General features: G+C 38.2%; 1 protein-coding gene across 1 annotated transcript in view; it reads right to left on the bottom strand.

Annotated features, from left to right (window-relative positions):
* trim54 (tripartite motif containing 54) overlaps positions 1-12,396 on the bottom strand; it is a 34,496-nt gene extending 22,100 nt beyond the window's left edge. The window contains exons 1-3 of the mRNA XM_085134285.1: positions 5,737-12,396; positions 4,853-5,031; positions 1,919-2,099 (exon numbers count right to left, since the gene is read on the bottom strand). Of these exons, the coding sequence (XP_084990411.1) occupies positions 1,919-2,099; positions 4,853-5,031; positions 5,737-5,928 (552 nt within the window). The 5' untranslated portion in view covers positions 5,929-12,396. The remainder of the gene's footprint in view (positions 1-1,918; positions 2,100-4,852; positions 5,032-5,736) is intronic.
* Between the last annotated feature and the right edge of the window lie 38 nt (positions 12,397-12,434).

Here is a 12,434-nt window from a genome sequence, read left to right as displayed (position 1 = left end):
TTTGGAAAAATGCACTTTTGTTCAGATATGGTTGGTTTCAATCCTTTAATTCTGATCAGAGGTCCGTGATTACTTTGAGCTTTTCACTATTTTCCTTGTTTTTTATATTTAAACTATTTCTCTTTGGACTGCAAAGACGGTTTCAACTTTTGCTTTGGGACACAAAATAGAAATAAATTCCACCTACAAGAAAATCTGACAGTCGACTGCTAAGTGTCTTATCATTCTCGCAGATGCTGACTTTAACTCAAACCTCTCTCATAGTAATCGCAGGATTGCTCCACAGGACGAGTACTTTCATTAGTAACTGCCGCCACCAGCAAGCACAACAACAACATGAGTCATCAACATGCATCTGTTTAGAGTATCTTATGACATCATGCATATTTTTATAGTCTTTTACAGCCACTTTACAGTTAGAGTGCGATTTGATGAGCTGCTCGTGTAACAAACACTCTCGCTTCTGTGCCGGCCAAATGAGATCACCAAACTTTTTTGTTTTTCAGATTGCACAAAGATGGGGAATCAACAACTTTCAGGAGCCTCATCTAAATTTCAGATGAGTGAATCAGATGCAGAGTGAGAGATGGAGAGGCCGGCACTGAAATGTCAACAAAGCCAACTGCTCGATAACATGCGGGACGCTGCTGCTGCTGCCATCTGCATGACAAAACTGCTGCACTTTGTCTTTGTGTGACTTTGTGTGTTGAAAAACAGAAGTTGCACTTTTAATCTGTGCACAGACCAATGCCACTGATGTTTAGATGGACAGATGATCATGCACATGTACTGAAGCCTTGATTTTAGTGGTTATATGTATGCTGTTCGTGTGCTCTGGATATTCGATCAGTCAGCTCTTGGTCTCGTTTTAGCTGCATCATAAACAAAAAGTAATTTATAATGTAAGGTCTTAAGTTTGATCAGAATAATCAAAATTGAGGTTAAAAAATGTCTTAAATTTTCACATCCTAACAGTTGCTGTGTTTCTCTTTTTAGTCATGAATTGGTTTCCACAGTGGGAGCCAGTGTGCATCTTGCCGAGGAGGAAGAGGAAAAATGTAAAAATAGAAATAAGATAAAAATGCTGGAAGATAAAGGTCATCGTAAGAACACACCTACCTGTATTTTTCATGGTAGAAACTATTTTACCAACTCTGTGGTGATTTGACCTTTAAACAAGCTCAAGCTCTCGGAGCAGGGCTCTCTGCAACTAAGCTAAAAAAAAATCTTACATGAAGGTAAAAAGTTGATGTGAGGGTGGAAATGTGAATTGGACTGAGCTCATTTAAAGTATGAGATGGAAATAAGGGGTGAGAATCACAAATGAACCCTGGGAAAACAAAGATGGGGCATTTATATCAGCAAGCAGTGTTTTATTTTGAAAGCTGACTGGATTATCTGTGATCTTCATATGTCTAACTTCATATTTAGATAATGTGTAAATTGTAATTAGCTCATTTAATTATTTTCTTAAGCTGGGTGCCATCCTCTCCTCTCTGCAGAAACAAAGTGTACAGATCCAGACTTAAACTTTCCCAAACTTTTAAGCAAGCAACTGAAGCAACAGTGAAGTACACCATGCGAAATGTGACAGTGTGGTAAACACATCAAAGGGTTACCTAGGCAACCAGAGATTGGAATGTCCAGTAGTGCTTAATTGTCAGTGATGTGCTATGAGCGAGTTTAAAGTGGATCTATTCAGACCGTTTAAACAGTATTTTTCCTATAATGTCATTTTTCATGATATTTATAATATACGAGCATCACCCACCTGTTGTTTAAACCTTCTGTTTGCAAGGGTCGGCCAGTTAGAATAAAGACTGGTTAAAAGGAGAGGTAAGAGAGCGAAAAGGTGGTTTGGTTTAGTCAGGCGTGAAGTGGCGTGAAGTAGAAACTGTATGCTGTAACCGTCCCTCACCTTCTGTCTCACATAGACGGTGCCGAGCGGAGCCACGTCACAGTCTCTGTGCTGTCCGAACACTTTGCACATGGAGCAGGTCGGCGTCTGGCAGGACAAACAGTAGATGTTGATCTTCTCGTCTTCATGTTCTTCACACATGAGCTGCTGTTGCTGCTGCTCTGGTTTCATGCTAACAAGTCTGCAAGATACAAAAAAAATATCATGTTTAATGTAAGGATTGCTCCAGGGAAATTTGGATGTGGACATAAAAGCCTGGTAGGTTTATATAACAGGTTTCTGTCAATATCACACCCATTTGTAGTCAGTTTTAATATTTACCTTAACATATTAGCAGTGAAAAAAGTATATTTTAAGTCAATCTTTAACTTAAAGCAGCCTGTAATTAAAATGTCTTAAACTCCATTACAGTAAATCTAAATAAGGTTGTAAGAAATGTCTTAAATTTAACATCCCTCCCCTGCAGGTAGCCTGCAGCAGCCTACAGCTACAAAGGCAGTTGCACAGTACTCCTTAAATCACATAGAAAGTTCAGATGAAAACCAGTGTTTCACTTACAAAATAATCCAGAAGTAGCTCTTTTTTATAAGCTGTTAGCCATCATTTTAATACCCTTAAAATGTGACTAGAAGGAAAATTGGCTAATTTTTAATCTCATTCCCATGCATAGCATGCACAAGACTTGGCATCATTGTCTGTATTGTTGAAGCAGCTTAGTTTACTTCTGTTATCACTGACGTACTTTGACGTCAGTGGATGATGAAAGAACTGCATAAAGATTTTGCCAGAGGTGGCAGCTGTCCCTTTGCCACCTGCAAATCAGGAATGTCACCGCTCACTTACAGCTCAGCTGGTTTCCTTTATTATAGCTTTAATATATACAAGAAGAGTGTATGCATATAAAGGTCATTATCATTGCTGTCTCCTTTATCTTTGCGTGTGTGATTTGACATCATTCTCCTCCCAGATTGATCACTGCCAGACATTTCATTTAAAAAAAGAAGCTGACTCGGACATGGATAACTCTGGTGCCACGTAGCTTCCGAGAAACAACAGCTAAATTTAATGAAATAAACTGTCCTTTGTACTCTGACGCAGGCATCTCTGACAGAAACGATGATTAAGTTATGACAATATTTTTCGCATGTGAAAAAATGATGAGTTATAAAAGATTTGTGAACGTCCGTGTGAACAATCACATCTATTTTAACCCACACGGATAAAGAGGGGACTCCTGTCCTACTGTCGCTCTTCTTTTTTATCACTGACTCACTCAGCTTCTATTCTGAGAGGCATATTTACACTGAGGATGATCTGTTGTGGTAAGTGTGGAGAGCAGATGTACTAAAGAGGCTTCTGCTTGAAACGCTTTACTTTTTATACAAAGTGCATGCATGTGGAAGCAACTGTCATACTATCATTTCTACAGTGCTCGGGTATTGGTTATACTCAGGTGGAACAGTTACTGTATCAGGTTCCACATGAGTCATGCTGGGGAAATATTTGATAACTGATTCTGGTTGATACACTTATTAAAAATGATACTTTTAGATCTGGTTCAGAATTTGGGTTTCTTCAGCCAAAATCTAAATATTAAACATCTTTCTGTTTACCTATTATTAAAAATCAAGTGTGTTACCTGCAACAATCTGTAACAATCTGTTACTACAGCGAAAGCATCAGACGTTTCTCGTTACTCTTCATATTTCCAACATGTTTCCTTGTGCACACAACACATCATTCTCCTGTGATCATCAACCTGTGCATCAAAATGTATTAATTACATTTTAATTTTAATTAATTACATATTTTAGTCTGTACTTCAAAACTGAGTGACTTGTGCTTGATTTTGTCCTTAAATATGTCTCTGGAAATAAAGGAGACAAATAACCCAAAAATGAACGCTAAAATGTTGTTGTTTATTTGATTATGATTATGTTGATTATGTAAGCACGCATGGCTTTGCCGTTACTGCTAAATATACTTTATATCAGCCACAATGAACAAGAACACAACATACAGTATATGCATACATCACCTCTGCTCTGCTGACAAACATGCAAACCCACAAACCTGCTTTAATAAAATACGATGCTGCTCTCTGCAGGCAGTCACTCATTACTACAGCTAAGTGCACACTCAATGAACATGTTAGTGTTTTTAAACGATGAACGAAGAATTTCAAGATTTACAATCAGTATAATGTTTAATTTAATGATTCTTCTGATTACTTAGATTTGTATTAATCTCATTACATAATTATAATGTAATATAAAATAAATTAGTTGGATGAACTTGCCCTGATTAACTTTTGTGAGTTTACCCGGATTGGACGTGGCAGTTAGTAGTGCATCAGGATTGGTTTAATGAGATAAATATTTCTGAGGAAGACACAGGAAGGTGAGTCCCATAGTAACAACAAGAAATAAAAACAGAGGTTGTCTTGGGTGTCCAATGGTACAATTACTTGATTTTGGTTTAATACAACTAACAAATATTATTGGAAAGGTGCATTCAAAGACTGAACAAGCTGTTTCAGATTCTCTCCCTTCAAAACAACCCTCTCCTGATTGGCCGGCTCTTGCAAATAGAAGGTTGACTAGTAGGTGGGTGGGGCTTCTGTAATTCCAGCCACTGAGTCTGGGCCTGAGATGAGCGCATTATTAGTACCCTCTCATTGACATCATACTGAAGCAAGAGTAGAAAAAACTGTCTCAAACTGAGTATTTTATCGCCACCACACCAGACTTTATTAATTAAGAGGCACAGCTTCACCAGAGCAATCCTGTGGCTGTATTGAGGCATCACTACAATGCTAGTGTGCCCCTGAAGACCCTCAAATATGTACATGTGATGACTTAAAAAGTTCACTAAAAGAAACATTTGCCTGGGTTACTACTCCTTCTTTCAACCCTCCCTCGCTGGGTCATTCACCTGGAGGACTCCTGCTGTCTATAGATGTCGATAATGTTCTCCACCAGCAGGTTCCTCTGGAGGCCATAGACTCCATGGCGGTCCAGCACCACCTCATGGCGGCACGACGGACATCGAAAGCGACCGCCACTGGCCGTCACACTGGAGGAACCGCGGGAATGCCACAGAGGATTAGCTGACTGGATTTAAGAGGGGAAAAGAAACAAACTGCTTTCTGGTGCATTTCTGTTTGGTTGCACATATGAACCCAGTATCAGTGTAGAGAGAGAAAGACTCTGCTTTGACTTATATTAAACTGAAGAATCAGTAGCCAGATGGCAATAAATGTGACCCACATCTGCAGTTTTCCACAGGCCACATTTGGCCTTGACTGACGGTGCTGACTCACCGTCAGTCAAGGCCTCAGCTCAGCCACAGATCCACTTTCCATGAGCCAGATGTTAGGTGTGTCGTGACATCTGGCCATTTAACTGCAATGTTTGTGCCCCTAAATTACATTTTGTAGGTCAAAATAAAAATGTATTTGCATATAAAATATGATGTAAAGAAACAGCTAAAAGAAAGAAATATTTTTACATTAGAAAAAGCCTCTGAGTTTGGGTTGCTGTTGGTGTTGATTAATGACTAAATGTGATTTCTAAATTTCAAAAGCGTATTTAATATACAGATACTATCTGCTAACATGGAAGTGGACTAGAACAAAATAAATACTGTCTGTTTGGGTTTTCACTCTATCACATTGTAGCATGAATCTAAGCTCACTGCAGACTCTGAGGATGAGTGTAGATAAAGGGGAAATCCATCTAAAACCTTTAAAACTAACAGTGTAATCACTGAATACTGAAGAACCCGGAAGGTCTTCTCTTGTTTTCTTTTAGTCTCACCTGGAAGATGTCATTGGCACACTTGCGGCAGAGGTTGTGCTGACAGGGCAGGATGACCACAGGTTTGGAGAACATCTCCAGGCAGACGGGGCAGATCAGCTGCTTTTCCAGATTCTCCATGGTTGCTCCGCTTCCAGCACCGGGCCCAGAGCTGCCTGCTGTCGGGTGCTTAAAGCTGAGAGCAAAGCTCATCACCTCCAGTGGTGAGGAAGATGTCAAAGACGTCAGGAAGCTCTGCCCTTCTACTCTCAAATGGCTGTAAAGTTAGTTGGTTTTAGTATTTTCCACTTAGCTGTTGCGCCATTTCTAACCCCAGTTGTCCACCACTTTATGCCACAGCCAACTTGTCTGAAGCCCATGTAAAGACCCTCCCACACACCTCAGGCCCACAGCAGCCAGCCTGTCCCTCTGTTGGTATTTTTAGCTCCTCAGTTTGTTCTGGCTTGGGTTACTGTCTAAACTGCGTTCCTGAAAGTCTGGGAGTGGCAGAGGATCACAGCAGGGTTCGGTATCTGGGTTCAAATTATTCTATTTTTATGAAGTCTGATACTTCAGAGGGGATCCTGGTGACATAATGCAACCTGTGACAGCAAAGTTTCAGGTGATTAGCATGCTGGCATAAACAGCTTGAAGCATTACTCAACTTAGATGTCTGTTTGTTCCTGCAGAACACGCTGAGTATGCAACATCTCTGTCCATCCAACTTTCTGAGTAATCTCACCAGGAGATTAGTCAGAAAGTCGGAGTATTTGTTGTGCTGTATTTTTCCAACAAGCCTCCTTCTTATTTGGAGCAAAGCAAAGTGTGTACTTGGGTGAAAATATCATTTAATCAAAGATATTTAATATCGAAACCCCTAAAAACAAACAAGCAAAGCTTTGCTAAATAATGAGCTGGGTACAAGTCAACACATTAAAGCATTTTTTCCCCCCACGGCTGATTTATATTTCTTGACGACATTCAATTCAGTAAGAAGTCAACATTTTTTTTTTTTTTTTAATGTACCAAAATGGTTCAAATATTAAAATAAATTCTAATAAAGTTAAAATGTTAGTTTGGTTCTTAACTTAATGTTCATTTTCCACTCTACTAAATATATAAATGTGAGGTGTGCAACTGAGTCTTCAAGCATGAGAGGCAGAAGAAGAAAAAAACAAAGTCTGTCAGTAACCAGACCCTAATAAAAAGCTGAACAGAATCACTGGCCAAGCGTCTCTCTCCAAACAAACAACGGCTCACAGGACATTTAAACTCTATAAATACAGAAATATCAGTCAGAGAATAGATAACTGACTCAAGAACGCCATCTACTGTTTACCCTCAGCACCCTCAGCCTCAGGAGACAGATTTATTGAATATTTGTGTCAAATGTGCAAGAAAACCTCAGATTTTATCACATTTATACAGTAGCTTGGACATCAAAGCAGGGACGTGACTACAACTGAGGAATTTCTTTTTGGGGCTTAAACTTAACAGACTATGACTGATTACTACTACAACTACAACAACATCATATCATGGACCACTCAAGTCATTTTAACTAATGTGAGGGCAAAATGTGATCAGAAAAATCAAGTTATGTGTTGTGATTATTAATATTAAATACTAAAGACGTGAAGTTTATTAATGCAGTCATGTTAAAGAACAGAGGAAAGCTGACTACTGGCCTAAAATTAAGAATAGTAAAGTAAATGTATGAAGCGGTCTGAATCTGTATTTATTTCACTGTATACTATCTGCACATTGAAGCGGGACATTGTGTATGTTCTTTTTGTCACTGTCTGACACTGTAACTATGTATTAACTGTTTTACAATCACTTTTATGCTTTCACGCTAGGCTCTGACCTGGTAAACTATCATTGATTACTCATGCAGAATCTAAGCCTGATCTCGTTCACAATGTGACCCAGAGACCCCTTTGTGGCCTTCAACCTGTCAGCATACAGCAGTGAGGTCTGTTCCCAGGGACAGACAAAAAAAAAACAAAACAAAAAACAAAACAAAACCCTGAAGTATTTGCTAATCAACAGAATGGAGTCGGCAGGACTAAGCTGCTAATGGGCTAACGGGACTATTAATAGTCTGGAGTGGAGGGCTGCTGCAGAGTGAGCCAAACATACAAACACAGGGATTAAAGCTGAAGACCTCCGTGTTACTGTTCTGTGATTACCTTCCTGTCAACAAACTTTTTATTTATTAAAAAAATAAATAAAAATAAAACCCATCCTGCACCCTTACGAACACCAAATGCAACTGGGCTCTCATTCATTTACCATATAAGCTTTGCTTTAGTGTTTATTAATGTGACAATAGTTGTCAACACCACCACACATGCTATTCTCTTGGTACTGTTTGCAGCTGTTTCATTATCTATTGATGGCTCTGATGACAATGAATTGCTCTTTATTATTCACTAATGGTTCAATTAATTATTTTTTCTGTATTTTCAATTATCACCATTTTTTTGCAAGTATTATTTTAAATTTACTGCATTGGGAAGAGCCTGAAAAAAAAACAAAAACAAAAAAAACAACACAACAACAACAAAAGCCAATATAACTGAATAAACACAAATCGTGAAGCGACCTGCTGTGGCGCCCCCTTGTGGCCAGGGGGCAAGCTGAAAGTAGCTTTATGCATCTTATTTTCTTAAGTGGTGCTAAAAAAAACTAAAAGTGTAACCCTTGACATAATTTACTAAGCAAGCATAAATATAAGACAAAGTTACACACTAGAAGTTATAAAATCCTGTTGTTTTATTTGGTTTCTATAATAAATTTTACATGTGGTCCACAGGGAACCACAACAGTCAGCTCTCCTATTTATCAATCCCCAGTTTCATCCAAAAATGTCTTTATCCAAATTCTTCTAAATTTGTTCACTTTCTTTTAAATTTCTTCTTCTTAATAAAGATGAATGCAACATTTTTTTCAACCACTCAGCTTATCCACAAAAAGAAATGAGCTCCATGCTAATTGTTTTTAGCATACGCCAGTGGTTGTAGTAACCCTTGTAGTGTCCTCGGGTCAAAAATGGTCCCTAGGTGAATAGCAAACAAGTATATGGGAATCCCGAGGACACCGCACAAACAGTGCATACTGACATGCTAGCGTCAAACATCAGGGTAAGCAATTCTGTTAAATCCTTTCATAAAACATGTCGACTAATAGCAAGAATTAAAAAAAAATAATCATTTTGCTGTTTTATGGTGTTTAAAAAACTAAACAGTATGACTTTGAGTGCTCACCATCATGCTTAAACTCTAATCATGTAGCAATAAATGAAAATGAAGTGCTTCCGTTACACTTTTGGATGTTATTATGGATTAAAAACAACTATGACATGAAATCAAACGACCTTCAAGTCTGCAGACGGTTTCACTCAGAAACAAGCGGATATGTGAATAAAGAGAGCAGATATGAAGTGACTGATAAAAACTTATCAAAGCTGGTTTGTTTTTTCACAATATGGTCGTACATGTAGCTCTGCATTCATTTATTATAACACACCGGGTAATACAGAAGAGTTTTAGAAGCCAAATTTAGATGCAACTATAGTTTTGGCCAGCACACAGATATAAAACCTTTAGAGCAAATTTTATGTTAAAAGAAAAAAAACAAAAAGACCAACTAGCATTAGTACTCTAAACAGGACTGTAACGCTTCACATGACAACAACTGAACAGCTTCCACATGATGTCAGTAAACAGTGATTAAGGTTTGAAATGTTAAAATAATCTAAAAATAACATGGGAGTAAAATACCGTTTTTTAATTTAAATTAGAGACTAAGCAGTAAAAAAAAAGCCAAGTATCAGCAACATCAGAAAATAAGAGGCCATTTAGGAGTCACTGCTTTAAAAAAAAGAAAAAAAGAAAAAAGAGCTTAGTGGGGTTTTATTTGTTTGTCTTCTTTTTCCTTTCTTTTGTAGAGAGGGGCAAATAAATAAGATCAAAATAAACTTACAGAGTAATAATATTGGTATATGATTTTAAATTCTGTTTGGACTCACAATTTCAAAATCGTTACATCCCCATTTTAAAATGCATGCACTACTAAAGGAAGAGTTGAACATTTTGGGAAATGTGCATTTCGTGTTTCATCAATACCATTTCAAAACACTAACAAAATTAAGCCAGTAAAGGGCCTTAACACGTCATTCATTTAGTGGCCAACAGGGGGCAGCAACTCTGGTTTCACAACTGTATAAGAATAAGAATAACTTTATTTATCCCGAGGGAAATTCTTTTGTCATGTACATGCTCAAAGTAATTTTCAACTGTAGAGAGCATGCTAGACAGGCTGCCATCCGAGACGGCGCCATATAGACGTCTAAAGGAAATGGCTCTACGCTCTTTTAATCTGTGAGTTTACAGATTAAACACGAGGCCTCGATCGCTAGTTCCACATATTAATTTTGGGTCCAGTTTGTAAGTGGTGACCTCATTAACAAACCAGAGGCTGCTTTACTTTAATTGACAAGTTGCTAACCTATGATTGTTCAATGTCATTGGTTTTTTAGTCAGACCCACCCCTCATTTATCATGCACAGTTTCAAATCATAAAAATGGCAAAAACAGATAAACCCCTCGGCTCAAGCCTTCATTAACCCAAAGGTTGACACTGAGGTGGCAAAGTCCATCTTTTAGTTACAGTCTGTTGGCAAGAAAGCATTGAAGCAAATACATTTTTAAAACAGATTTCCCAAAATGTTGAACTACTTCTATACAAAAAAAAAGTTTCTTTGTCATTTCAGAAGACACCCAAAGCCATCTATTCATCCACCCATGGAGATGTAGCAGAATAATGCTTAAGACGACGTGTTCTGAGTACACTTATGATGCAACCCATTGTATTTTTGAGCTTTTTGTTGAAGTAAATTGCTTATTTATTGGGCTTCATCTGTCTTCCATTACAGCTTTTGAGTCAAGGAAGAAAATCAGTTTCAGACAAGTCAATAAATCAGTGCAAAGTGGATGATTCATGGAGAATGCTGCCAGCTCAAATTCTCACCAAAATCACATTACATCATTAGTAATCCTCACGTCTCAACCTTAGATGGCATTAAATCTATCAAATCACCCGTAGGGAAAGCAATTAAATCATTTGCCATCTAGAAGCAATTAGCTTTGTCATGAGCAGATCCACTGACATTTTGAGCTGGACAACACCAACATTAGCATGTCAACGATAGCAGTGACTCAATAAGTTTCTGGTGTCCCAGATTAAGAGCTGAAACAATTTGCCAACTGCGCTTTTCTTTGTTTTTGTCTCCAGATTTTGGATGAAATAATCTATAATGGAAACTAGTGTTGGATATTTCTTACCATTTTCTCACATTAAATGCAAGCAAAAAGCAATAAATAAATGTTAGCTGCAGCTTTAAAGGTGCAGACACACTGAATGACCAACTGTAATTAAAGGATGGATGAAAATGTGACTAAAATCTAAAAGAGGAAAAAAAACCCATGAAAGCAAAAACAATACAGAGGAAAAGTGTGCGTTTGACTCAAAGAAGGTGTATAAAACTGATGAAGCCAAAAATCTCTGTAGTGTCTGTATTTATTGTGCAATTCAAGGTGTGTCAACACAAACACTGATCCAGATTCACTAAAGCATGAAGGAAGAGCGATGCCAAGTGTGCACACTGAGCGAAGATGAAGAGGAGAGCCGAATGCTTCAGGTTAGATTTAATCAATCGTGCTCATGCATTGAATTACTTTAGACAAAGTATTCCTGAGTGATTCTGCAAAATAACATAGACAACAGTGAGTGCATTTGGGGCTGGTATTTTTAGTCACTGCTGCAATTATTCTTGAAGGTACAGCGCTGCCAGGGTCAGGTTAGCACATAAAGGAGGACTTTCCTTCCCAGAAACTCAGAACAGATCAGTAAGAATGCAGAAATGAATCGATCAGTCCTGCAGTTAAAGGGCGAGTGCCTGAAATTTGCAGTAAAGATGGTTGATTGCTTGCTCATTACTCTTTTTAAAGGCTGCAAATAAATGTCCAAAGCATCCCCAAATAGAAAGTAATAGTGGTGCAATTAAATCAAGAAATTGCCCTGCAATCTAGTCTTAGTGAATCTGGAGCTGAGTTCATAGATCATCAAGTAACTTTCAGGGTTTCTGCAGTTCTGAATGTAAGAGGTACAATAAAAAAAAAGACAAATGGCAACAGACCCGTCTGACACGGTGCATAGACTGAAATGCATAATATACACACAGCTTTGACAATCTGAACCGTGGCTTACAGAGCAAATGACATTTCTAGAAACTATCGGCCTGGGCTACATGAAGCTGTCGGCTTTGGTCTACCAAATAATCTGACTGCAACACAAGAATGAGCGCAATATATATATATATATAAAAAAAATAAATCTAACAGAAACATAATTGTAAGTTATTTCTAGTTAAAAGACTATGGCATCTGCAATTGTCCATTTCAGCCGGCAGATTATTATTGGGGGGGTGTACTTTTTTTTCCCCGCTGAGGGTGGCACATGATGTCATAAGGGCTCGTGTTCATTTACAGTTTGCATGTCTGCAAGCTCAGCAGTTGTCCCATGTTTGTCGTTTGAGGTGAGTTCCAGTGCTGTACAAGAAGAGGCATGCAGCCGTACAAGTTGCATGCGCGCCGGGGTGGAAGCGTCAAGTCCACTCCTGATCGAAGCTCAAAGATTAGGCTCAGACATTTATT

The sequence above is a fragment of the Neolamprologus multifasciatus genome, chromosome 15, assembly GCF_963576455.1.
Source record: "Neolamprologus multifasciatus chromosome 15, fNeoMul1.2, whole genome shotgun sequence".
NCBI classification, from domain to species: Eukaryota; Metazoa; Chordata; class Actinopteri; order Cichliformes; family Cichlidae; genus Neolamprologus; species Neolamprologus multifasciatus.
The sequence above is the reverse complement of the archived record's forward strand: the minus strand, read 5'-3'. Positions and strand labels throughout refer to the sequence as shown.